The sequence below is a fragment of the Eptesicus fuscus genome, chromosome 6 (assembly GCF_027574615.1).
Source record: "Eptesicus fuscus isolate TK198812 chromosome 6, DD_ASM_mEF_20220401, whole genome shotgun sequence".
Lineage (NCBI taxonomy): Eukaryota > Metazoa > Chordata > Mammalia > Chiroptera > Vespertilionidae > Eptesicus > Eptesicus fuscus.
Window position 1 is genome coordinate 22,568,629 of NC_072478.1, and position 27,273 is coordinate 22,595,901.

The following is a 27,273-nucleotide window of genomic DNA, read 5'->3' on the forward strand; positions in this document are numbered from 1 at the left end:
CCTGAGCCTGTGCACCTTTTTGTAATGATCATTTGCAGCAGCATGGATGGATCTGGAGAGCATTATGTTAAGTGAAATAAGCCAGGCAATGAAACACGTCAGACTCCAGTTGTCAACAAAGATCAAAATGGAGCCAGATTCATTAGGTGCCTTTTCAGTGTGTGTGTTTGCAAGGAAGGACCACTGTTCCCTGGGGGACGTCCCTGGACAGATCTGGCTGCTTTGGGCTCAGACCTGTGTATCTCGGAGGCTAGGAGGCCATGTCTGCCAAGTGTCTGTCATCGGAACTGGGCTCCAGTGGGTGGAGCTGCTGTGGGGCCGGTGGGTGGGGCTGCGGTGGGGATGGGTGGTTGGGACTATTTGAGGAGCAGGTGGGTGGGGCTAAGCTCTGCTTCCACACTGTTGTTCCCTTTGCTTCAGCTGCACTGGGATCGCATCTCCCTTGTTCTGTCCTCATCTGTGGAGCTGTGATCTGTGAGGTGGTGGGAGCCGCAGGCGGGACTCAGGGGCCCAGGAAACCAGAAATGGTGAGTGTGCGGCCGGGCGCGGAGACGGGGAGGAGGGGCGGGTGGAGCCGCCGGGGCGGGAGCGTCTCTCCACGGTCAGGTCCGGGGCCTGCGGACCCCAGGCGCCCGGGGGCTCCGCTGAAACCGCAGGCCCCTCGGGCTCGCAGTGTGGGCCCAGCCGGGACCCGGGGTCCGGTTTGTCCCCGCGGCAGGGCCTTCGGCTGCGGAGCGAGTCTGGGCAGCTCTGCACCCACATCCCGCGGCTCCGCAGTTGGTGCGGTGACCACGGGGAGGGTCAGTGGGGACAGTGGGGACTCGGTCTCCGCGGTTCGTGCCTGGGAGGAGCTGTGGTCTGTGGGTCCCTGTCCCTCCTTTCTCCCCAGAAGGATCCCGTTTTCTCCTGGGTTTTGATGTTTGTGGAGCAGGCTCTCAAGTCCACCCCCTGTCCCCCAGGCCCTGCTCTGCAGCAAATGCCTGCATTTCCAGTCTCTCCCCCCAACACTAAACGCCATGTTCCCTTCTCTGAGTCACAGCATCTTTATCAGCTATTTGTTTTGTGTTGCTTTTCAAACGGTTAAAAACAAAATTCAGCTGAGTAAGTGGAAGGTTAACTGGCTTGATTCCCATTCAGGAATCAGGCCGCATCCCATCTAGTAAATAGAATCTGAGGAGCTGTTCAAAATGGAAGGCGTTTACAATAGGCAGAAAGAAGTGGCTTTGACAGTTTATTAGTAAAAGAAAAGAGGGGATTGCTTCAGACAGGGTCACCTTCCTTAGGGGAAGGAACAGCAGGAGGCTTTTAGACAGATTAGTGTTGAACAGCAAGTTGCAGAGTGACTGGGTTAGAATTTTACTCCTGGGAGAGGTGAAACTGCAGTTACATACAGTCATGCACCCCTGAACCTGGGGAGTCCATCTTGAGGCAGTTTTGTTGTTTTCAGTTCTCTTACACACACCTGCATGGTGTTTCCTACTACACACCTGGCCATATGGTGTAGCCTGTGGGTCCTAGGCAGCAAACCTGTACAACATGCTACTGTACTGAATAGTGTCGGCAATTGTAATGCAGTGGTAGTAAGCATTTATGAGAAGGTGCAGTAAAAATGTGGTGTGCAAGGTAGAAAATGGTACATCCGTGTGGGCACTGACCCTGAATGGGCTACAGGACTGGAGGCTGCTCTGCAGGCGTCAGTGATTGGTGAGTGAATATGAAGGCCTAGGACGTTACTGTGCACGACTGTAGACTTTATCACACTGTACACTTAGGCCAGGAAATGTACAAAACACAGATTCTATCAAGCCCAGGAGGCAATGATGCAATCAAAAGGCACAGTCAGCACAAGACCTCTGAGGCTGCTGCCCGCATCAAACAGCATACTGGTGCACAGCAAAGTTTTCTTTCACTAAGTAGAAAGCTCACAAAGATAAAGAGGATAGTATAGCAAATACAGGAACCAGCTCATCATCATCAGGTTTCTATGTAGTGACCGTAACTGTATGTGCTGGACTTTCACAGGACTGGCCGCACAGGAAGCTTGTTTACACCAGCATCATCATAAGCATCTGAGCAATGCATTTCCCTATGACACTGTGATGGGTATGACGTCACTAGGTGATTGCAGTTTTTCAAATCCACTGTAATCTTTTTTTTATAGAAGGGATTTTATTTTTCTTTAAGTTACAATTGACATACAACATTATATTAGTTTAAGGTGTACAGCATAATGATTTGATATGTGTTTGTAATGTGAAGTGATCATCACAAAAAGTCTAGTTAACATCTGTCATCATAGACTTACAGAATATTTTTTTTCTTGAAATGAGAACTTTTAAGATTTACTCTTAGCAACTTTCAAATTTGAAATATAGTATTACTAACTGCAGTCACTGCGCTGTAAGCTGCATTTCCATGACTTATTTTATAACTGGAAGTTTGTACCTTTTGACACCTTTCACCCATTTGATCCCCACCTCACCCCTATACACCACTCCTGCAACCTCTAGCAACCATCAATCTGCTGTGTATCTATGGAGTTGCTTTTTTCAAAAAATATATATATTATTGATTTTTTTTTTATATATATAGAGAGGAAGGGAGAGGGATAGAGTCAGAAACATCATGAGAGAGAAACATCAATCAGCTGCCTCCTGCACACTTCCCACTGGGTATGTGCTTGCAAACAAGGTACATGCCCTTGACTGGAACCAAACCCCCGGACGCTGATTCTGAAGGCCGATGCTCTATCTGCTCAGCCAAACCGGTTAGGGCTGGAGTTGCTTTTTTAAAGGTTCCACAGATAAGTGAGAACACATGGCATTTCTTTTTCTGACATTTCACAAAGCATCCTGCCCTCAAGGTCCATGAATGTGTTGTTACAAGTGGCAGAATATCTTTTTCTAATGGCTGAATAATACAATAATAGTCCTCTGTGTGTGTGCACACCATTTTTTTTATTGTTTAAAGTACTGCATATATCGCCTTTTTCCCCATTGACACCCCTCCCCCCGCCCCCAGGACAAGCCTCCATCACCCCAGTGACCATGTCCATTGGTTATGCTAATACGCATGCATACAAGTCCTTTGGTTGACCTCTTACCCCTCTCCCCTCCCCTCCCTTCTTTCTGAGGTTGGACTGTCTGTTCAGTGCTTCTTAGTCTCTGGATCTATTTTTGTTCATCAGTTTATGTTCATTATATCCCACATATGAGTGAGATCATATGATATTTATCTTTCTCAGACTGGCTTGTTTTGCTTAGCACCGTGGTCGGCAAACTGCGGCTCGAGAGCCACATGCGGCTCTTTGGCCCCTTGAGTTTTTAGCAAAGGCCAGATTAGGAGTACCCTAATTAAGTTAATAACAATGTACCTACCGTATTTTCCGGCGTATAAGATGACTTTTTAACCCAGGAAAATCTTCTATAAGCCCAGTCGTCTTATACGCCGGAAAATACGGTACCTATATAGTTTAAGTTTAAAAAATTTGGCTCTCAAAAGAAATTTCAATCATTGTACTGTTGATATTTGGCTCTGTTGACTAATGAGTTTGCCGACCACTGGCTTAGCATAATGCTCTCCAGGTCCATTCATGCTTTTGCAAATGGTAAACGTTCCTCCTTGTTTATAGCAGCATTGTATTCCATTGTGTAGTTGTACCACAGTTTTCTAATCCACTCATCTACTGATGGGCACTTAGGATATTTCCAAATCATGCACCATTTTCTTTAAAAATTTTTTTTTTTAAACTCTCACTAGAGGATATTTTTCCATTGATTTTTGGAGAGAGCGGAAGAAAAAGGGAAAGACAGAGAGAAATATTGATATGAAAGAAATGCATCAACTAGTTGCCTCCTGCATGTGCCCGACCAGGGCATGCAGGGAGGGGTGCTTGCATCCAAGGTGTGTGCCCTTGACTGGAATAAAACCCGGGACCCTTCAGTCCACAGGCTGACACTCTGTTCATTGAGTGATACTAGCTAGGGCTTAAACTTTTTTTTTTTTTCCCATAAGTTGACACAATAAATTAGTTTCAGGTGCCAACATAGTGGTTAGACATGTACAAACTTACAAAGTCTAATACCCATCAGATACCACACATGGTTAACAGAATATTATTGACTGTATTTCCTATGCTCTGCTTTACATCCTCCTGACTATTTTGTAACTACCAATTTGTACTTCCTTTTTGTTGTTGTTTTTGTTTGTTAATCCTCACTTGAGGATATTTTTCCATTTTTTTTTTAGGGAGAGTGGAAGAGAGAGGGAAAGACAGAGAGAAATATTGATGTGAGAGAGAAACACATCGATTGGTTGCCTCCTGCATGAGCCCTGACCAGAGCTGGGCCGGGGAGGAGCCTGCAACCAAGGTACATGCCCTTGACTGGAATCAAACCTGGGACCTTTTTGTCTGCATGCTGATGCTCTATCCACTGAGCCAAACCAGCTAGGACGTGTGCTTTCTTTAAAAATAAAATTCCTTATTGTTGAATGTATTATATATGTCGCTTTTTTTCTCCTATTACCCCCACCCCCCCGGCCTGCCCCCTACCTGAGGTGTTCAGCACCTTTTTGTCTGTGTCCATGGGTTATGCATATATGCATGCAAGGTCTTTAGTTAATTAGCTCCCACACCCACCCTCCCCCACCTTCCCCCTCTGAGATTCTGCAAGCTCTTCCAGGTTCTCATGTCTCTGGATCCACTCCTTTTATTAATTTACTAGAGGCCTGGTGCACGAAATTTGTGCACGGAGGGGGTTGTCCCTCAGCCCAGCCTCTACCCTCTCCAATCTGGGACCCCTCAAGGGATGTCCGACTGCCCTCTCACAATCCAGGACTGCTGGCTCCCAACTGCTTGCCTGCCTGCCTTCCTGATTGCCCCTAACCACTTCTGCCTGCCAGCCTGATCACCCCCTAACCACTCTGCTGCCAGCCTGTTTGCCCCCAACTTCCCTCCTCTGCCGGCCTGGTCACTCCTAACTGCCCTCTCCTGCAGGGTTGATCACCTCCAACTGCCCTCCCTTGCAGGCCTGGTCCTTCTCAACTGCCCTCCCTTGCAGGCCGGGTGCCTCCCAACTGCCCTCTCCTGCTGGACATCTTGTGGTGGCCATCTTGTGTCCACATGGGGGCAGGCAGCTATATTGTGTGTTGCAGTGATGGTCAATCTGCATAGTACTCTTTTATTAGATAGGATAGAGGCCTGGTACAGGGGTGGGGGCCAGCTGGTTTGCCCTGAAGGGCGTCCTGGATTAGGCAGGGGTTCCCTTGGGGTGTGGGGCAGCCTGAGCGAGGGGCCTGTGGTGGTTTGCAGGCGGGCCACGCCCCCTGGCCCTGGTTTTTTTCTTCCGCCCTCCTGGAATTTATTTTCCTTCTACAATTGAAACTTTGTAGCCTGGAGCGGAGCCAAGCCTGGGGCTCCCTCGGAGGCCAGCAGCCATTTCTGTTGGGGTTATAATTGAAACTTTGTTGCCTTAAGCGGGTGGGCCTGGCCAGGGTGTGCGGAAAGCTTTGCTTCCCCTGTTGCTGGTGGCAACCCTGGCCTGCTCTCTCAAGCTCCATTCTGCCCCATTTGTTTGAATTTGTTTACCTTCTATAATTGAAACTTTGTAGCTTGAGTGGAGGCTTAGGCCTGGCAAGGGCAGGCAGAAAGCTTGGCTTCCTCTGTTACCTAGGAAACCTTGCTCTCTGTGGCTGTAGCCATCTTGGTTTGGGTTAATTTGCATGCTTGCTCTGATTGGATGGTGGGCGTGGCTTGTGGGCGTGGCGTGTGGGCGTGTTGGAGGTATGGTCAATTTGCATATTTGTCTATTATTAGATAGGATTTTTTGTTACTTAGATTCCACATATGAGAGAGATCATGTGATACTTGTCTTTTTCTGACTGATTTATTTCACTTAGCATGATATAGTCCAGGTCCCTTCATGTTGCCTCAAATGGTAAGAGATTGTTCTTTTTTACTGCTGCATAGTATTCTGTGGTATAAACGAACCACAGCTTTTTTATCCACTCATCTACTGATGGGCCCTTGGGCTGTTTCCAGATCTTAGCTATTGTAAATTGTGCTGCGGTGAACATAGGGGTGCCTACATTGTTTCTAATTGGTGTTTCAAGTTTTCTTAGGATATACTAGAGGCCCGGTGCATGAAATTCGTGTGCGGGAGGTGGGGGTGTTCCTCAGCCCAACCTGCAACGACGCCAGCATCCCTCACCCCGGCCTCTAGCCAGAGGCTCCTCCCCTCCTTCCAAGCAGCCTCTGGGAAATGCTTGTCCTGGGGCCTCCTCAGGGCCCTGGCCCACGATGCCCGGCAGCTCAGGTACTCAGGGGCTTGGGCTCCCAGGTCCTGCTTCCCCGCCAGCGTGGTGCGCATCAGCTGCCATGGGAGCCATGCCTCAGGAGTCGCCCCCTTGGACCGTACTACTACTTGCAAGCGTGGGGGGTGGGTTGGCCGCGGCAGCAGTGATTTGATGTCTGTAGCATGCCCACTGGACCCTCTCCCCTGCCATGGTGCCACACTGGCTGCATCCGCACTGTGGGCATGGGGCTTCCAGTCTGCGACTGGGGCTGCTGGGCTGCCACTGGGGGCTGCAGGCGGAGGGCCCCGGCACCCATAGGGCTCCGTCAGCATCGGGAACCAGGAAGATCTATTTTTCTGGGTCCTCCTCTCCCTCCGAATGACTGGGGCGGGGATGCTGGGCTCGCCCTGGCCTCTGGCCAGAGGCCCCTTCCCTCCCTCCATGCAGCTCAGCGTCCCATGCCCAGTCCTCTGGCCAGAGACCCCTCCCTTCCCTCCGAGGCCCAGGAGCGGACACTGGGCTCACATTGCCGGGGCGACACCGCCACCGTCTTCCCTGGCCACTATGGACGCCACCATTTTTGTTGCGGAGGGACGGTTAATTTGCCTATTACTCTTTTATTAGATAGGATTCCTAGAAGTGGGAATCAAATGGCAGATCCATATTTAATTTTTTAGGAAACTCCATACTGTTTTCCTATAATGGTTGCACCAGTCTGCATTCCCACATGCAGTGTACTAGGGTTCCCCTGTTCTCCCCATGCTCACCAGCACTTGTCATTTGTTGATTTGTTGATGACAGCCATTCTGACAAGGTGTGAGGTGATACCTCATTGTCCTGTTGATTTGCATCTCTTGAATGATTAGTGACTTGGAGCATTTTTTTATATGTCTCTTGGCCATCTTTTTATATTGGACTAGAGGCCCATTGCACGAAGAGATTCATGCAATAGGCCTGCCTTCCCTTGGCTTCCAGCACCAGTTTTCCTCTGACACCTGGGACCCAGGCCTTCTTTTCTGTATCTATTGATCATGTGAGTTTTGTCTTTCAATTTGCTTGTGTGATGTATCACGTTTATTGATTTTCGAACATTGTACCAGCCAGAATAAATCCCACTTGGTCATGGTGTATGATCTGCTGTGTTCCTTCCAATGTGTTAGTAGTGTTATATCATTCTTTATTTCCAACTCTTCTTTTTTCATAGTTACTCTATCATTTTTCATACTGTTGAGAATTTTTAACATCATACTCTGAACTCTGTTATAGATAAATTTCTTATCTCTGGTCCATTTATCTCTTTTTTTTGGAGAATTTTCTTGTTTTTTCATTTGTTCATTGTTTTGTTGTCTCCTCATTTTGGCTATCTGTTAGGGTTTGGGACTATATGCTAGGTAGATCCTCTATGCCTCTCAAACTTTAGTGCAGGACAGTATCAAATGCTGTTTCTGACTAATTAGGTCAGGCAAAGACTTGGTATCCAGAGACCGCCTCTACCTACACACTGATAGGATTCAGACTTGAATTGTCCCCCTAGGCAATGGTCCTGAGTTATGTCAAGAGTTTTTTCAACAGTGTGGGGTAGTTGCTTCTGCCTAGAGGCTAATAGTAATTTTTAGTCTCCTACGTGGCCTCAGGGCAAGGTGATTTCCAATAGGGTGTGTCAACTGCCTTCCCCTCCAAAACAAGGCAAATGTCTATGTGAGAAAGATGTCCTCTGCTGTGTGAGGAAATGAAACTGTGAATGTCTGCCCAGGAATCTGGAGATGTCTGTCTTCTGATCTCTATTCTCGAGTCCCTAATGCTTCTGCTCATACAGCTCTAGTCTGCTCCGCCCTCCCTCTGCTGGAGCACCAGGTGGTTGGCTCCAAGGGAATTTTGTGTGTTGGCCCTTTAAGATGGTGGCTTAATTTTCAGCTGTCACTCCCTGAGAAACAGCAACTACATTGCTTTTCACAGCCTGATGATATGTGGGTACCCTTCTCGGTTGTGTTCTCTGCTGGGATGCCCAGCTTGGGGATTAGATCCCAGAGTTCTCTGTGGCAACCCCCCACAGCTGAGATATCTCTCTGGAGATTCAATTGCTGTCTTTGGCTGCAGTGCCAGCCCTTCGAGCCTCTGCCCTGTCTACAATTCTCTATGGGGTCTCTATAGTCCTTGGGTATCAGGGTTCTCTCCAGCGAATCTTCTGTTGATTATTCAGGAAGTTTTTCTGTGTATTAGTTGTACTTCCAGTTTGTTCCCAGGAGCATGTCCATGCAATATTATCTTACTCTGTTGCCATTTTTAATCACCCCAATTTGTACTTCTTAACCATTTTGCCCATCCCCCAAACCTCTTCCCCTCTGGCATCCATCAGTCTGATCTCTATAATGTACGTTTTCTCATTCTGTAGGATGTCTTTTTGTTTTGTGGGTTGTTTCCTTTCCTCTCTATGAGTCTTTCTATTTTGTTTGTTCATTGACTTATTTCTTTAGATTTCACAAGTAAGTGGAATCATATGGTAATTATCTTTCTCTCTGACTTATTTCACTGAGATAAACATCTATCAATGATGTTGCAAAAGGTAAGGTTTCATTATTTATTGTGGCCAAGTAATATTCCATTGCATATATATATATATATATATATATATATATATATATATGTGTATGTGTGTGTGTGTGTGTGTGTGTGTGTGTGTGTGTGTGTATACCACTTCTTCTTTATCCACTTGTCTATTGATAGGCACTTGGGTTGCTTCCATATATTGGCTATTGTAAATAACACTGTAATGAACATATATTCATTTGAATTAGTTTTTGTGTTTTTTGGGTATTTACCCAGAAGTGGAATTGCTGGGTCACTAGGCACTTCCTTTTTTAATTTTTTGAAGAACCTCCATACTGTTTTTCCGTAGTAGCTTCACCAATCTTCATTCTCACCTATAATGCATGAAGGTTCCCTTTTCTCCACATCCTCAGCAGCATTTGTTTGTTGATTTTTTATGATAACCATTCTGATAGGTGTGAGTTGATAGCTCATTTTGTTTTTTCCTTGTAATCCTCAACCAAGGATTTGTTTATTGATTTGAAAGAAAGAGAGAAAGAAACTGGTCGGGTGCCTCCCATACCATCAACTGGGAATTGAACCCACAACCAAGGTAAGTGCCCTGACCATAATTGAACCTGCACCCTTTTGGTAATGATGCTCCAACCAGTGGAATCAATTGTAATTTTAATTTGTATTTCTCTGATAAATAGTGACACTGAACATCTTTTCATATGTCTGTTGGCCATCTGTAATGTACGTCTTCTTTGAAGATGTAGCTATTCAGGTCCTCTGCCCATCTTTTAATTGGATTGTTTCTTTTGTTGGTGTTGACTTGTATGAATTCTTTACATATTTGGGATATTAACCCCTTATCAGATGTATCATTGCCAAATACGTTTTCCCATTCTGTAGGATGTCTTTCTGTTTTGTGGATGGTTTCCTTTGCCCAGCAAATTTTTTTTAGTTTGAGGTGGTCTCATTTGTTTATTTTTTCTTTTGTTTGCCTTGCCCAAAGGGACATGTCATAAAAATATTAAGAGATTTTACTGTAGAAGTTTTACATTTAAGTCTTTAATCCACTTGAGTTAATTCTTGCATATGGTGTAAGAATAAGGTCTAGGTTTCATTTGTTTGCATGCATTTTCCCAAACCATTTATTGATAGACTGTCTTTACTCTATTGTATGCACTTGTCTCCTTTGTCATATATTAACTTAACATATAAGTTTGGATTTATTTGTGGGCTGTTTCTTCCATTGGTCTATACGTTTGTTTTTATGCTGGTACCATGCTGGTTTGATTACTATAGCTTTGTAGTATAGTTTGGTATCAGCTAATGTGGTGTCTGTGACTTTGTTCTTCTTCATCAAGATAGCTATGGATATGCAGGGTCTTTTGTGGATTCATATGAAATGTTGGATTACTTGTTCTAGTCCTGTGACAAACATCATTGGTATTTTGATAGGAATTGCACTGAATGTATAGGTCACCTTGGGTAGTATGGACGTTTTAATGATGTTAATTTTTCTTATTTATGAGTATGATATTTGCTTCCATTTATTTGTATCTTCAATTTCTTTCTTCAGTGTCTTATAACTTTCTGAATACAGGTCTTTTACCTCCTTGTTTAAATATATCCTAGGTAATTTATTTTTTATGCCAAATTTATTATACTCTGATTAGGGGCCCGGTGCACAAAATTTGTACACAGGTAGGGTCCCTAGGCCTGGCCAGCAATCAGGGCTGATCTGTGGGGTGACTGGTGGGGCCATCAGGGGGCCCCCACTGGCACCCGCCTTGGCTAGCCTGGTGCCACCTGCTCGCTGGCCCTGACCCTCACTGCCGCCGCTATTCAGGCCTGCAGGCTGGGAGCAGCTCCTGCATTGAGTGTCTGACCCCCAGTGGTCAATGCACGTCATAGCGATTGGTCGTTCTGCTGGTCATCCCACCATTTGGTCGATTTGCACATTAGGCTTATATTATATAGGATGGGACTACCATCCTATATGATGTCTGTTGTTGATGATAGGTTATGTGGCTCATGACTGTATTAACACATTGAGGACCAGTAGTGTTATTGCTAGCTTTACCCAGTGGCCAAATAAGTTTCTATTGAATGAGTACAAAAAATGTTTTGGAAAGTATCATATTATCAAAAGATATTAGCTTGTAAGAACATGTAATAAATAACTTCAAAATGCAATGGGTATTTAATTTTAAGGCGTGCCTTTACCATTTACTAGTATGGAAAACACTGTGTCATATGAAAACACCAGAATGCCTATTGCCTCCCACTTGAACAAGCTGATAAGAAAGCCTGGGTGGTGTCTCCTATACAGCAGGCAGGTGATTCAAACCACAGAATCCCTGTCTGTGCAGAACTCTTGCCCAGGACCATCTTCGAAGCCCCACATGACCACACCAGGCTCCATTTCTGGCTCTGAAGCCAGGTCTCAGCTGCTGGAGAGGCCAGCCCGGCCCTCCTTTGAGACCTCTATGTGAGTCCTAAGGCTTTTCCTGCTCTCTTGGTGTGGGTGTGAGGGGTGACACACCAGCATCACTCTCATTCACACCTCTGCAGTGACCATAACACTTGAACTTGCTGCCAGGAACAGCACATCCCAACATCCAGCCATGTGGGTCTGTCTTCTGTTTCTCAGACTTGCTCACCTGTGGCTGCTGGGAGCCGGGCTGATGGTGCTGGGAGCTGTGCTGCCCCATGTGGCATTGCTGAGCCTGTTGTCCTCACTTCTATGTACCAGAGTGGTCAGTTTCATGCATTTCTAGGCAATTGGCAGACAGAGTATGGTATTGGGCCCCCTTTAAAGTGGTCCTGGAATAATTTGCTCTGTTTCTACCAGTTCAATAAATGTGTGACCAAAGATAGCAGGCTAATTTTCAAGTTAATGATATTGTATGGCCCATGAATGATGTTATAACTGTCCAGATGGCCCTTGGCAGAAAAAAGGTTCCCAACCCCTGCTCTGTAGAAAAAATAATTAGGGTTCCACCGGGAGCTTGTCTTACTCCTTACTCTCCCTGGACCTAAGACAAGAGAGGTTTCCCTATTTGGTCATTGCTCTACTGAATAGATCATTCGGTTTTCTGGCATCACAAGTGGTGAGTGGGAACCTTTTCTCTGTTCCCTACACATAGACATCAGTGGGTATGATGTCTCTCTGGGAGCAGCATTTAGGGGAATTATACTGGGGGAAGGTTCCTATGCCTGGGATAGACTGTCCTGCTGCTGGGACTCACAGGAGAGCTCAGAAATGAGACCAGTTGGGAGAAGAGCCCCTAGACTAGCATCAAGTTTTTGGAGAAAATCACTTTTGTAAATTTTATGTCTACAAATGGAAGAATTTTTTTTCAACTATTGGGATGACATTGGCTAGAAAAATTATATAAGATTCTTCAAGTGCAGAAGTATATAATACATCATGTGTACATTGTATTGTGTGTTCCCCACCAAAAGTGTCCTTCCATCCCCATTTAATCCTCCCCTTTACCCTCTCTTACCTCCTCACACTCCCTTTTCTCTCAGGTACCCCATGCTGTTATTTGAGTCTAAGAGGTTGTTTGTGTTGCTTACTCCATCCTCCTTTTTTCATCCCCTCCCATCTGACCTCTGTCAGTCTGCTCTCTGTAACTATGAGTGTCTGTAAACTTTGTTAGTTTCTCTTCTTTACATTCCAGATATAAATGCAATCATGTGATATTTGTGTTTCTCTTACTGGTTTTCTTCACTTACCATAATGCACGCCAGGTCCATTTATGCTGTCACACTGAGTTTAATTGAGTTGGACCACGGCTTTTTATCCACTCACCTACTGATGGACACTTGTGCTTCTTCCAAATCTAGGCTATTTTAAATAATGCTACAATGAAGGCAGGGGTTCATATTTTCTTTTGCTTTAGTGTTTTGAGTTTTTTGGATATATTCCCACAAGTGAATTGGCTCAGTCATTGCCGGGCTGATGCAACAGATGAATGGATTACTCTGACACAAAGTTTGCTGTGAAAGAGAGGCCTAAGGAACTATCTAGCTAAAGGAATAAGGCCGCCTCCATTGCCTGTCTCGTTAGGCTTTTATTGTAACAGCAGTTTAAAATAAAGTTTACCTTTCAGGTATAATGAGTAAGGTAAGTAATTCTGGGAGGAAACTTACATTTGTAATATTCTTTAAGCAAGGACACCCAAAGATTAAGTATAAGGATTCCAGCAAACAGCTAGTGTCTGCACGTGCACAGAATTGTTTGGAAAGGTCAAGGAATAATTAGGGGCACCGCCTTCAGCACACCCCTAGGTCAGAATTTCAATAAACAGGGCAGGCAGCTTTCCGCACACTTCCCTTTTTTCAGAATGTTCTCTTTACAAACTTTCCAACCAAATCTCTGGTGCTTCCCAACATCTTCCCCTTTTTTGTTTTGCTGAATGTACTGCTAGAAGACAGAGGGAGGTAACGAACCTTCTGCTTTGGAATATCGGAGTCTGTGAATTGCCTTTACTGTTCCAGTTCCGATTTTACAGGCTATGAGAAAAACAAAAAGAGGAATGGTTAGGTATCTGGAATGTGTAGCGTGTGAGTACGCTCCAATAATTGCTCAGCCTTTGCCGTCAGCTTCATCATCATTCCCCAGGTTATTCTGGGGGCCATCTGGGTCTGGGGAAGGCACATCATTCAGGGCTTCGGAGTCCCCAGGCCCAAATTCCACATTTCTGGAAGAGGATTGGTCCTGTGCCATGCTATGGCAGGGTTTAATCTGGTGAGCTGGAATCCACAGCGGCCCTGTGGGACTAGAAACACACACATATCCTCTCCCCCATGTTAATAATTCATTGGGTCCAATCTAGTTATTAGTGTCCGCATCTCGCCATAAGACTTGTGGTTGCTGAGATGGGGTTATTGAGGTCAAGTGCTGTTCTACAGAGGATTGAAAATGATCAATCAGATTTAAAAAATTAAGGATAAAGAATGCTTTAGATCAGTGGTTCTCAACCTTTCTAATGCTGCGACACTTTAATGTTGTGGTGACCCCCGACCATAAAATTATTTTCGTTGCTACTTCATAACTGTAATTTTGCTACTATTAATGAATCGTAATGTAAGTATCTGTGTTTTCCGATGGTCTTAGGTGACCATCCACATTTGTTCTTCCTTCTCAAGATTGCTGTTGCTATTCAGGGTATTCTGTGGTCTATGTAAAATTTTTGAATATTTGTTCTGGTTATGTGAATTTCATCATGGGTATCTTGATACGAATTGCGTTGAAGCTATAGATTGTTTTGGGTACTATGGACATTTTAATTATATTAATTTTTCCTCTCCATAAACACCATATACTGTGTACTTCCAATTACAGTTTACATTCCAATTACAGTTTAGATTTAATTTTATTTTATATTTGTTTCTGGTGTAACTATTTCCAACATTAAAATATTACAGATCTCAATAAAGACCCTTGTGCATGCCAAGTCTTAAATTGTTCCTCAAGGTCCAGGCCCCAGTTAGAGTGTCATAGTTCTGCCAGAAAGACTTCTTTTGAGTGTGATCTTATGATTTCAATATACGTGTCTATGTGTCCTAAAAATCAGTATGAAGTAACCCTCAGGCTCATGAGTAGAGGAATTTTGTAGTGGGCTAAGTTGCCCTGTCTTGCTCATGCTTGACCTTTAACTGTAATGTGCTATCTCCATGAAATGAGAGAGGCAAAAGAAGGTCAAACTGAGTTACTAACAAATAATATAAAAACAAATGATTATTCATACTCCTCCACAGAATATTTTCATTCATTCAGATGTATCTGATGACTTCTAATAATCTTGAGTACTTCATAACAATATGGCCAAGTACATTTTGTTCCCATTTGAATTTCCACACACTGCCTGGCCTCTTCTGTTTGGTGATGAGAATAGAAGAGAAAGCTACCAGGCCTTTATTGTATTCACAGTCACTAAAACTTTATGCAGACATGACAGTATGTTTCATGGACTGCTGCATCAAATGGTGGTTATAATGGAAATGAGTTTTCTCACAAGGAATCAATGGGCTTAAAATAGAAGTATTTTAATGTATTAATATTGAAGTTGTTCAAGGTGCTCTTTATTCTTTTTTTTAAAATAAATCTTTATTGTTCAGATTATCACAGGTGTTCCTCTTTCCCCCCCCCTCCCCCCGCATAGGTCCCCAACACCAGATTCCCCACCCCATACCCTTACCCCCTGCCACTGTCTTCATCCATAGGTGTAAGATTTTTGTCCAATCTCTTCCCACACCCTTCAGACCCCCTTCCCCCTGATAATTGTCCATCCCGTCCCTTTCTATGTCCCTGATTCTATTATATTCACCAGTCCATTCTGTTCTTCAGATTTTTTATTCACTTGATTTTTAGATTCACTTGTTGGTAGATATGTATTTGATGTCTTTTGTTGTTCATATTTTTTACTTTTACCTTTTTTTTCTTCTTCCTCTTCTTAAAGAATACCCTTCAGCATTCAGCATTTCATGTAATCCTGGTTTGGTGGTGATGAATTCCTTTAGCTTTTTCTTTTATCTGTGAAGCTCTTCGACTCACCTTCAATTCTGAATGATAGCTTTGCTGGGTAGAGTATTCTTGGTTGTAGGTTCTTGCTGTTCATCACTTTGAATATTTCTTGCCACTCCCGTCTGGCCTGCATAGTTTCTGTTGAGAAATCAGCTGGCAGTTGTATGGGTACTCCCTTGTAGGTAACTAACTGTTTTTCTCTTGCTGCTTTCAAGATTCTCTCTTTGTCTTTTGCCCTTGGCATTTTAATTATGATGTGTCTTGGTGTGGTCCTCTTTGGATTCCTCTTGTTTGGGGTTCTGTGTGCTTCTTGAACTTGTAAGTCTATTTCTTTCACCTGGTGGGGGAAGTTTTCTGTCATGATTTCTTCAAATAGGTTTTTAGTATCTTGCTCTCTCTCTTCTTCTGGCACCCCAAAAATTCGGATGTTGGTACACTTGAAGCCGTCCCAGAGGCTCCTTACGCTATCTTCACACTTTTGGATTCTTCTTTCTTTCTGCCTCTCTGGTTGGGTGTTTTTTGGTTCCTCATATTCCAGATCTTTGGTTTGACTCTTCGGGTACGGTGATCTACAGTTGAGTTTCTGTATATTCTTTATTTCAGACAGTGTATGCATAATTTCTGACTGGTCCTTTTCCATTTTTTTTTGGTATTCTCATTAAGGTCCTTGAAGGTCTCTTCAAGTTTCTCAGCGGTTTTTAGAAGATTCTTGAGTAACCTTATAAATGTGGATCTGAACACTGTGTCGTCCATTATTTTACTTTCCTCCATCTCTTCTATTCGTGACATACTTCGGTGTCTTCGCATTTTGGCTGCCTCCCTGTGTTGATGGAGTGGCTTTGTGTGGTCAGTGACCTATAGGGGCTGGTAGCTCAGCTTCCCCAATCACCCTAGGTGGTTGCTCTTGGTACACCCCTTTGTGGGCTGAGTGGAAAGTCTTGGTGTAGTTAAAAGCCTTGATTGCTGTTGGTATACTGGGAGGAATTGACCTCCAGGCCAATTGGCTGTGAGGACCCACTGTGTCTATAATGGAAGCACTCCTGCGCTGGAGACACACTTGTGGTACAGGGCTTGTTTGAGTGGGGCTTTGGTGCTCACTGAGTCCGCCTCCCGAGTGTGTCACTTATGGATGTGAGGAGTTGAAATCTGGTGCCTCACACTGGCCACTAGGTGCATTGGCTTCTGGATCTCCAATGGGGTGCAGTTCAGCTGCTGTCTGAGGCTACCCTGCAGGAGCTACAGCTAGAACCGCGGTCCTCTCCTCCGTGCTTGGAGCTTGGAGGCCTTGGAGCTGTCTGTATTCAGTTGCAAGTTTACTAGTTTAAACTGCAATAGAGAAGGCCATTCATATGCAAAAGCCGCTGCTAGGAGCTTGGGTGTGTTTGTAGATTGTGCGGGGCGGAGTCTCAGGGCATCACTAGGCTAGGGCGTGTCAAACAGCAATGGCTGGCAGTGAGCCGCCTCCAACCGCATTCCTCAATCACGTCCCCGCCGTCTCGTGCACCCCAGCGCAGCCAACAATTCTACCTCCATGCAGCTCTGCTAGTAGCCACCCTCACTCCAACCCGATGGCAGACAGCCCAGTCTCTCCCCAGAAACTGGATTTCAGAGAGATTGGGGGCTTGTCTCTCTTCAGGTTGAAGAAAGCAATGCCCGCCTCTAGCTGGGCTCCGCTGCCAGCTGTAATGCGCACATGCTCCCCTGTAGCTCAGTTTTTCAGCATTTGTGTCCTGATTGCGCCCGTCTCTTTTGGTCTAGTTGTAGAGGTTCCGCTCAGCCAGCTTTCCTGTGGTTCTGGGTGATAGACGTTCTGTCTTTTAGTTGTAGTTTTGGAAATTTTTGTGGAAGGCAGCAGCCCAGATGTTTATCTACGCCGCCATCTTCAAGGTGCTCTTTATTCTGACATTAGAGAGCAATGAAGACTTGAGGTGATCACAGTAAAATCATATCAATAAGTTCCATGTGTTCTTCGAGCACTGAGTTTGGCAAATTAATAATAGTCTGTGGAATCCCTTGTCACGTCCCACGTGTTTCAGAGTTCCAGTTCAGGTCCGGTTTCTAGAGAAGGCCGCAATCAAAATGAAAAGAGACTGGAAAAGAGTTAATTTGGGTAAATGGGGGTCCAGGTGGGAGTCCACCTCTAGGGGGAGGACTGCCACTGCTCTGGCCTTGCTATCCCTTTTATTGAGGTTCTGAGATACAATAGACAATCAGCAAAAATTTACATATAATTAACAGGTGAGAGTTGCTTTAACTACCAATGTCTCAACTAAACAATGAGTGACTAGCTCTGACCATTCAGAGCGATTAAGGTTGACCAAAGCATTCCGGATTCCCTTTTCACATTTAACTTCCAATGTCTCAATGTTCGGTTTCCGGCAATAGTCTTACTACAATCAAGTCATAGACTGAATTTTGGGGACCATGTGTCCTATGTGAACTTATGAATTATGAATAAGTCTCCAGTTCTGTCTATCTCACCCATTCTTTATGCATATGTGGTATGTTATAGGACTCAGTGGCCTTTGAGGATGTTAATGTGGAGTTCACCACGGAGGAGTGGGCTTTCCTGGATCCGAACCAGAAGAAACTCTACACAGATGTGATGCTGGAAACCTTCTGGAACCTGGCATCAGTAGGTAGGTATCACAAATTCCTTTTTTAAAAAATATATTGATTTTAGAGAGGAAGGGAAGGGAGAGAATGAGAGCAAAAAAAAATCAATGTTGAGAGAGAATCACTGATTGGCTACCTCCTGCCTGCCTCACACTGGGGATCTTTTTTTTTTTTTTTAATATATTTTATTGATTTTTTACAGAGAGGAAGAGAGAGGGATAGAGAGTTAGAAACATCGATGATAGAGAAACATCGATCAGCTGCCTCTTGCACACCCCCTACTGGGGATGTGCCCACAACCAAGGTACATGCCCCTGACTGTAATCGAACCTGGACCTTTCAGTCCGCAGGCCGATGCTCTATCCACTGAGCCAAACCGGTTTCGGCCACACTAGGGATCTTGCCTGCAAACCTGTCCTACTGGGAATTGACCTGTGACCTGGTTCATACGGGTTCATAGGTTGACAGTCAACGACAGCAACTCTGGCCTGCAACAACTTGTTACTTAACTAGTCAGTTAGAAAACTAGTGTTGCTTGCTCATCAAGAACTGAAATATGGAAAGGGAATACATTCGTAATTAAGAGTGATCACAGCTCATTGTGTCCCTAAAATCTAACCATTTTATATATTCTTTAATAGTTTATAATGCTTTTTCTAGCATGTATTTTAGAAGAACAATGTGACGACCATGACAGTGAAGATCAGTATGAAAATCATGGGAGGAATCTTAGGTGAGTCATATTGACATGACAAAGCATTAAGAGCATCCTTGTGTTTTATTAAAATAGGTTTTTCTATATTTTATTTATTTATATATTTAATATTTTTAAAATTTATTTCAGGGAGGTAGGAAGAGGGAGAAGGAGAAAGAAACATCAATGATGAGAAAGAATTATTGATGGCTGCCTCCTGCATGCCCCACATTCAGAATCATATCCAGAACCTGGGAATGTGCCCTGATCAGAAATTGAACTATGACCACCTGGTTCAGAGGTCAGTGCTCAACCACTGAGCCTCGCTGGTGTTGCAAAAATATTTATGTGGAGGAGAGAGGGAGAGATAGAAAAACCAATAGACTGCCTCCTGCATGCCCTGTACTGCGTTTAATAAGTCTGCAGTCTGGCCATGTTCCCTTTCAGAGAATTGAACCAGTAAGCCCCTGTGGGTGGGTTCATCCTAAACCACTGAGCCATATGAGCCCGGTTCACAAAATAATCTTCAAAACAAATAATACAATTGTATCAGCCCAGTTTTAAGTGTATTGATTTTTAGAATAATCTCATTAAAATGTTTTTTCTGAACTATGACCTAGAGGTATAGTGTATAAAAAATAATTACACTTGGAAACAATATACAGAAATACCATTAATGAATATAAGTGTTTTCATAATATCTATGATTCAGCCTGTATCAGAAGTTTTACGATATCCACTTTTAAATATGGAATGTTCAGAAACCCCACCCTTTCTTTGAAAATGGTAAAAATGTTATTGTCATGCTACTAATAAATATTAAGTTATTCACAGAGAAGTAATAATATGCTTCTGATTTTTACAGCAGTCATATGGTAGAGAGACTCTGTACAAGAAAGGATGGTAGTCACTGCAGAGAAAACTTCAGCCAGATTCCAAATCATAATGAAAAGAAGGAAATTCCTGAAATAAAACATCCTAAATGCAGGTTGTGTAGGCAATTCTTCATAAGTTATTTATCCTTGAATAACTACCTAAGCTCTCACATTGGAGCCAAACTGTATCTGTGTCAAGAATATGAAGAAAGCCCTTATAAATGTAAGGAACCTGAGGAAGCTTTCAGGCATCACCAACATATTCAAAGCCCTGAAGGCAGCCCCAGTGGGAAAACTTTCCAATATTCAACTTCCCTTGGAAATCATGAAAGAACACATATTGCTGGGAAACTGTATGAGTGTAAGCAATGTGGGAAAGGCTTTAGTCGTCTCATTTACTTTAAACTTCACAAGAACACTCATAGTGGAGAGAAACCATATCAAAGTAAGCAACGTGGCAAAACTTTCAGTTCTCCCAAGTACTCTGGAGAAAATGAAAGAACACACACTGCTGAAAAGACCTATCAATGTAAGGAATCTGGAAAAGCTTTCAGTTCCACTTCTCTTAGAAATCATGAAAGAACACCCACTGGTGAGAAACCTTATGAATGTGGGAATGTCTTCAGTTGGCTCAGTTCTCTTGGAAAACATAAAAGAAGTCATGCTGGAAAGAAGCCTCATGAATGTAAGGAATGTGGTAAAACATTCCATCATCGATATTCCCTTAGAAATCATGAAAGAACTCATACCGGGGTAAAAAGCTATGAATGTAAGCATTGTGGTAAAGGCTTCTATTATCAATCTTCTCTCCAAAGTCATGAAAGAACTCATACTGGGGAAAAACCCTATCAATGTAAGAAATGTGGGAAAGCCTTTAGTTCCAGCAGCTCTCTTGCAAATCATAAAGTAAGTCATGACGAAAAGAAGCCTCATGAATGTAAGGAATGTGGTAAAACTTTCCTTTATCACTGTTACCTTAGAATTCATGAAAAAACTCATACTGGGAAAAAACCCTATGAATGTAAGCAATGTGGTAAAGATTTCTTTTATCGAACTTCCCTGTATCGTCATGAAAAAACTCATACTGGGGTAAAACCCTATGAATGTAAGCAATGTGGGAAAGCTTTCTTTTATACACATTCCCTCCAAAGTCATGAAAGAACTCATTATAAGGAAAAACGCTATGAATGTAAGCAATGTGGGAAAGCTTTCAGATATTCCATATCTCTTAGAAATCATGAAAAAAATCATACTGTGGAGAAACCTTATGAATGTAAGCAGTGTGGTAAGACTTTTCGTTTTTCCAAATCTCTTAGAAATCATGAAAGAATGCATATTGCTGAGAAACCGTATGAGTGTGAGCAAAGTGTGAAAGGCTTTAGTCGTCTCATTGACTTTAAACTTCGCAAAAACACTCATAGTGGAGAGAAACCATATCAAAGTAAGCAATGTGGCAAAGCTTTCAGTTCTCCCACGTACTCTGGAGAAAGCGAAAGAACACACACTGCTGAAAAGACCTATCAATGTAAGGAATCTGGAAAAGCTTTCAGTTCCACTTCTCTTAGTAATCATGAAAGAACACACACTGGTCAGAAACCTTATGAATGTGGGAATGTCTTCAGTTGGCTCAGCTCTCTTGGAAAATATAAAAGAAGTCATGCTGGAAAGAAGCCTCATGAATGTAAGAAATGTGGTAAAATATTCCATCATCGCTATTCCCTTAGAAATCATGAAAGAACTCATACTCGGGTAAAAAGTTATGAATGTAAGCATTGTGGTAAAGGCTTCTATTATCAGTCTTCTCTCCAAAGTCATGAAAGAACTCATACTGGGGAAAAACCCTATCAATGTAAGAAATGTGGGAAAGCCTTCCGTTCCAGCAGCTCTCTTGCAAATCATAAAATAAGTCATGACGAAAAGAAGCCTCATGAATGTAAGGAATGTGGTAAAACTTACCTTTATCACTGTTACCTTAGAATTCATGAAAAAACTCATACTGGGAAAAAACCCTATGAATGTAAGCAATGTGGTAAAGATTTCTTTTATCGAACTTCCCTATATCGTCATGAAAAAACTCATACTGGGGTAAAACCCTATGAATGTAAGCAATGTGGGAAAGCTTTCTCTTATACACATTCCCTCCAAAGTCATGAAAGAACTCATTATAAGGAAAAACGCTATGAATATAAGCAATGTGGGAAAGCTTTCAGACATTCCACTTTTCTTAGAAATCATGAAAAGATGCATACTGGGAAGAAACCCTATGAATGTAAGCAATGTGGGAAAGCTTTCAGATATTCCATATCTCTTAAAAATCATGAAAAAATTCATACTGTGGAGAAACCTTATGAATGTAAGCAATGTGATAAGACTTTTAGTTTTTCCAAATCTCTTAGAAATCATGAAAGAGTGCATATTGTGGGGAAACCATATGAATGTAAGCAGTGTGGGAAAGCTTTCAGATATTCTGCATATTTTAGAAAGCATGAAAGAATGCATATTGGGGAGAAATCCTATGAATATAAGCAATGTCGGAAAACCTTCAGTTCTCCCAGTTCTCTTGCAACACATAAAAGAAATCATGAAGGACAGAAGCCTCATGAATGTAAGGAATGTGGTAAAGATTTCTTTCATCGAACTTCCCTATATCGTCATGAAAGAACTCATACTGGGGTAAAACCCTATGAATGTAAGCAATGTGGCAAAGCTTTCTTTTATACAAATTCCCTCCAAAGTCATGAAAGCACTCATAATAAGGAAAAACGTTATGAATGTAAGCAATGTGGTAAGACTTTTAGTTTTTCCAAATCTCTTAGAGATCATGAAAGAATGCATATTGTGGGGAAACCATATGAATGTAAGCAGTGTGGGAAAGCTTTCAGCTATTCTATATATCTTCGAAATCATGAAAGAATGCATACTGGGGAAAAACCCTATGAATGTAACCGTTGTGGTAAAGCTTTCTCTTATCCAAATTCCCTCCAATATCATAAAAGAACTCATAATAAGGAAAAGCCCTATGAATGTAAGCAGTGTGGGAAAGCTTTCAGAGATTCCACTTTTCTTAGAAATCATGAAAGGATGCATACTGGCGAGAAACCCTATGAATGTAAGCAATGTGGGAAAACCTTCTGTTATAACAGCTCTCTGGTAACACACAAAGGATGTCATGATGGAAAGAAGCCTCATGAATGCAAAGAGTGTGGTAAAACGTTCATTTACCCCTGTTTCCTTAGAGTTCATGAAAGAATGCATACTGGGGAAAGACCCTATGAATGTAAGCATTGTGGTAAAGATTTCTCTCATCTAAGTTCTCTTCGTCGTCATGAAAGAACTCATGCTGGGATAAAATGCTAATGAATATAAGCATTGTGAAAAGGTTTCTATTATCTATTTTCTCTCTAACATCATGAAAGAACTCTTACTGGGGGAAAACCCTATGAAAATAAGCAATGTGGGGAAGCTTTCTCTTATACATATTCCCTCTAAAGTCATGAAAGAACTCATAATAAGGAAAAACCCTGTGAATGTAAGCAATGTGGATAAAACCTTCAGTTTGCTCACACATTTTCAAATACATGAAAATCTTCCGTTGTACCTCACATCTTCAAAGACATAAAAGAACTAATGGAAAGAAGCCTCATGAATAAGGAATGAGGTAAACCTTTTTGTTATCCCCTTTTCTCTTAGATATCCTGAAATGTATACTGGGGAGAAACCCTATAGCCTTCCCAGATCCTTTCTTTTTTCTTTTTTCCAGTGCTAAACTCACATTTTATTTAGTCTCATTTCTAAAGTGATCAGTTTAAACACCTGCTGAGGTGAGGAGAGGAGAAAGAACATGAAACCTGACAGACAGACAGGAGGACGGTGTGTGCAGGGCGGGGACCCCCATGTCAGATCTTCTCTATCTTGGAAATGAGGTCATCACAGATTCTGGTCAGCTCGTCGTTTTCTTTCGTCTTCTGCTCCACGGCCTTCTCCAGCGACTGGACACACATCTGCTCCTTCCTCAGGCTCACCTGGGCCTTGCTCCGGACCTGGGCGATCTCCTCGTTGGCCAGCCGGAGCTTCTCCTCCGCGTGGGCCTTCAGCGCCTGGTACCGCCGGCCTTCCTTCTGGACCCTGACAATGTAGTCCTCCACACGCTTCTTCAGCGACTCTTCGTTCGTCCGTTAGCCCTCGATCGCCTCCTCCTGCTTCTCAAACCCTTGAAGAGGTCGGAGAAGGACTTCTCCATGGAGCTCAGATCTGTGCTCAGCTGGTCTTTTTCTTTCAGAACCTTCTGGATCTCGGCTTTGGCAAATTCCTGCTGTTTCTGAGCCTCCTCCATCGCCTGGTACATGAAGCTCTCATACCCGCCCATGACCTTCCCCATCTCCAGGTTTTTCTGGTGCAGCTCCTCACACTGGCTCCTCAGCTGCAGGACCTCCTTCTGTGCTGCCTCCACCGCAGCGTCCAGGTCCCTCTGGCTGTACTGTAGCACGTCCACGAGGGGGCCCTCGGGCCTGGGCACACACGGAGGTGGGGGGACAGCAAGGCCCGGCCCCGCCGCGAAGTCCAGGTCTACCAGCGGGCCCTTGGTCGCGGGGGGCCGCGGGCGCAGGCCTCTCAGGGCTGTCCAGGAGCAGGTCGAACTTGAGGTACAGGGACTGTTTCCGCAGGGCTGACTCCTTAAACCGGGATGTCCCGAACTGCTCCAGGTAGTCCACGTCGACCCCCATGCCTGGAACTTCAGCTGCGTCTTGGAAGTGCTCCTCCCTCGGGTCCCAGGCAGGCTCGGGCCCCTGCGGAGCGGGGGGGCGCTGGGTCGGCGGCAGGGGCTGTGGGCTCAGTGCCCGGACGGCTGGGGGCAGCTGCTGGCTCTGGAGGAGTCGCGGTTCCCTCCTCGCCCACCGGTCCCGCCGTCCCCGCCGTGGTCTGCATCACAGGCGTGCCATCTGCTGAGGCTGGAGGCACCTGCCTGCTGGGAGGCGAGTCCCCTGCAGCCCCAGGCCCCGCCGGCCTGCCCTGGGGGCTTCCCGGGGCACAGGGCTCTCCATGGCCCCCGAACGGGTTGAAGTTTGGGTCTTCCAGCTTGTCCCAGTCCAGGCTGTAAGCCCCCCGGGGAGGAGGAACGGGACCCTCGCCCGCCTCCGGTCTCCTCCCCACTTTCCTGGGTGGGCGTGGCCTTTTGCTGGTGGCATCATCAGAAAAGTCGAACTCTAGCCTTAGGGGGGGGGGGGGGTTCTTCTCCGAGGGCTACTTGGGGGTGAGCAGCAGGGGGCGAGGGGGCCTCGGCTGAGGAGGCAGGGGGTCCATTTGAGCTCTCTCCTGCGGCTCTGGGAGGGTCCTCTGTTCTGTCTGGGGATGTGACCCTGGGAGGATCTTCTAGAACTTCAGGGGTGGGTGCAATGGTTTTCTCCAGGGAGTAAGAACCAATTGAAAAATTAAATTGAAAAATGTTTTCCTCCAAGCCTCGCCCAGGGCCATCAGCCATTCCTTGTGGAGATGGGGGCCGGGGACAGCCGGAGGGAGCCGGGCGGGCCCGGGGTGTGGAGGCAGGCTGGCAGCGATGCCAGTCTTCGGAGGCTGGTCTCGCGCCCTCCGGAGGCGGGTGGGCGGCAGCCACTGCAGGTCTCTGTAGCGTTTCATCGGTGGGTTTGGTGTCCACTTCCTTGGTGAGCTGTTGGTCCTCTCGGAGGGTCCAGGCTCGAGGGGAGCTCTCTACTCCGATGGCGTCACCCGCGGCACAGCAGGCCTCGAGGTTGCTGCTCGTGCCTGGGGTCAAGATCCTGTGTGTGTGCCCGGGTCCCGCAGAGGCGTCTGGAAAGTCGCCTTCAGAGCCCTGGCCGTGCTCCTGGGTGGCACCTTCTCCTTCTGTGAGCACGGGCGACCTTCCGCTGAGGTCGGGCGGTGCAAACAGGAAGTCGCAGCTTTCTGCGGTGACGTTCTCCTCACTGGGGATCAGCAGACTCATCCTGCCGGCCGCCAGCAGAGCCGAGGATGGAACGGGAGGCGCCAGTCCCTTCCCAGATCCTTTCAAATTAACGAAAGCTCGCATCGTGGAGAGAAACCATAGCAATGCAAGGAATGTGGTAAAACCTTCAGCTTCTAAAGTAGTTTTAATAGACGTGTGAAAACAAAATGTATTGATAAACTGTTAATGTAGAGAATAGGGAAGTGCCTTCATTTATCTCTCAGCTGTGCCATCATGAACGATTATCCATATTGGGGATGGACCCTAGAATAGTAAGAGTGTTGGAAATCATTCATTTCTTCTAGTTTATTGTAAAGGATGAAAGAACTCACTGAAGAGAAGCCCTGTCATGTAAAGATGGTAGAAGAGCCTTTGGCCATCCTAGTTCTTTACAAAATCATGAAGGGACTCACACCCAAGAATAAGTGTATGAACATAAGGAATGTGGGAGAGCCTTTCTTGGACATGTGAGAATGCACCTGGAGAAACAGTGTAAACATATAGAGAAGGAGGGAAAGCCTTTGGCTGTACCTCTTCCTTGGAAAGGTCATGGAGAAATTCAAAGTGAAGAATTGTATTGAATGTAAAAATGTATGAAACCTTCCTGTTGCCTCATATCCCTACAATACCATGTGAGAATGTACACTGTATAATAGACAACTAAAACAAACTTAAAGATTTTAACATACTTTCAAAGTAGCTTGAAAACCACTGGAAGGAAATCCTATTAGTGTAACTGGTACATGTAAGCCTGTTGCAAATTAAGTCATATACTCCCCAAAACTGACAGCATTAAAGGAGTTCTGTAAACTTTTGACGTATTTGTTCATTATCGGTACTCATTCTTTTTTTTGTTGTTGTTGTTTTTTTTAAAATTGTTTTTTTGGAGTGAGGAAGGAAGAAAGAGTAGAGAGAAACATCCATGTGAGAGAGAAACATAGATGGGTTGTCTTCCCATGTGCCTGACCAACCCAGTAATGTGTTCAACCCAGTAAGGGATCAACCCAGCTACCCAGTAATGTGCCCTGACAGGTATTGAATGAATAGGCCCTACACCTATATGTTTGTTTTTTTTAATTTTTCAATTGCACTTGACATTCCCTTTTATTTTAGTTCATAAGTATTTGCCATATATTTGTACTTACACACAGTTCATTGTAGAGGCCCATGTGAATTATTTTCATGTTTGGTTTTTGTGTTTCCTTTGGCTGGGAATTGTGCTATGAAGTTTACATTAAGAAGATAATATTTTAGTTTGTTTTTCTCAATCTTGCCCTGACAGCCAAGAAAATCCTCAAAACTCAGCCACTGCTTTACTTCTATTCATGGTTGGTTATAAGCTTTACGGTTGTTCACAATTTTCTCATTTCAGGCAGACTCTGGATGATTGCTGTCACTCAGATTTGAGACTTTTCTCTCAATGTTTTCAGTTACCTTGTAAAGGTGATTAAAATTATGTGCATTTTAAGTGTGATTAAAGTGTATGTGATTAAAATTCAGTGTATGTGAATGTGAGTGTATGTGATTAAAATTATGTGCATTTTGAGTGTATGTGATTAAAATTATGTGCATTTTTCCATAATAAATGCTTCTATAATTTTAAAGGAAGTATTAACTGTTTCCTAAGTACTCTTTTTTTAATAAACAAATCATTTTTTAATTTACTTTTAATATATTTTATTGATTTTTTACAGAGAGGAAGGGAGAGGGATAGAGAGAAACATTGATGAGAGAGAAACATCAATTCAGCTGCCTCCTGCAC

The 27,273-nt window shown here is 44.1% G+C and overlaps 2 protein-coding genes and 1 pseudogene across 2 annotated transcripts; 2 read left to right on the top strand and 1 right to left on the bottom strand.

The window, feature by feature from the left end:
• The first annotated feature begins 397 nt into the window (after window positions 1–397).
• On the top strand, window positions 398–27,049 carry LOC129149409 (zinc finger protein 124-like). The gene is made up of 4 exons (XM_054717404.1): window positions 398–527; window positions 17,880–18,006; window positions 18,644–18,716; window positions 26,884–27,049. Exons 1-4 carry the CDS (start codon window positions 525–527, stop codon window positions 26,960–26,962), a joined length of 282 nt encoding a protein of 93 aa, XP_054573379.1. The 5' UTR covers window positions 398–524; the 3' UTR covers window positions 26,963–27,049.
• On the top strand, window positions 19,550–23,251 carry LOC129149488 (zinc finger protein 14-like). Its single transcript, XM_054717931.1, has 3 exons — window positions 19,550–20,031; window positions 20,188–22,702; window positions 23,243–23,251. Exons 1-3 carry the CDS (start codon window positions 19,550–19,552, stop codon window positions 23,249–23,251), a joined length of 3,006 nt encoding a protein of 1,001 aa, XP_054573906.1.
• On the bottom strand, window positions 23,379–25,511 carry LOC129149407 (transforming acidic coiled-coil-containing protein 3-like; annotated as a pseudogene).
• Window positions 27,050–27,273: the final 224 nt, after the last annotated feature.

Excerpts from the sequence above, each read along its gene's own strand:
- LOC129149488 (XM_054717931.1), top strand. The coding sequence starts at position 19,550 with ATGGTAGAGAGACTCTGTACAAGAAAGGATGGTAGTCACTGCAGAGAA. Across the intron at positions 20,032-20,187 it reads AAAACTTTCAGTTCTCCCAA|TTCTCTTGGAAAACATAAAA; the intron begins GTACTCTGGAGA and ends CAGTTGGCTCAG.
- LOC129149409 (XM_054717404.1), top strand. Across the intron at positions 18,007-18,643 it reads CTGGAACCTGGCATCAGTAG|CATGTATTTTAGAAGAACAA; the intron begins GTAGGTATCACA and ends TGCTTTTTCTAG. Across the intron at positions 18,717-26,883 it reads AATCATGGGAGGAATCTTAG|GCAGACTCTGGATGATTGCT; the intron begins GTGAGTCATATT and ends TTCTCATTTCAG.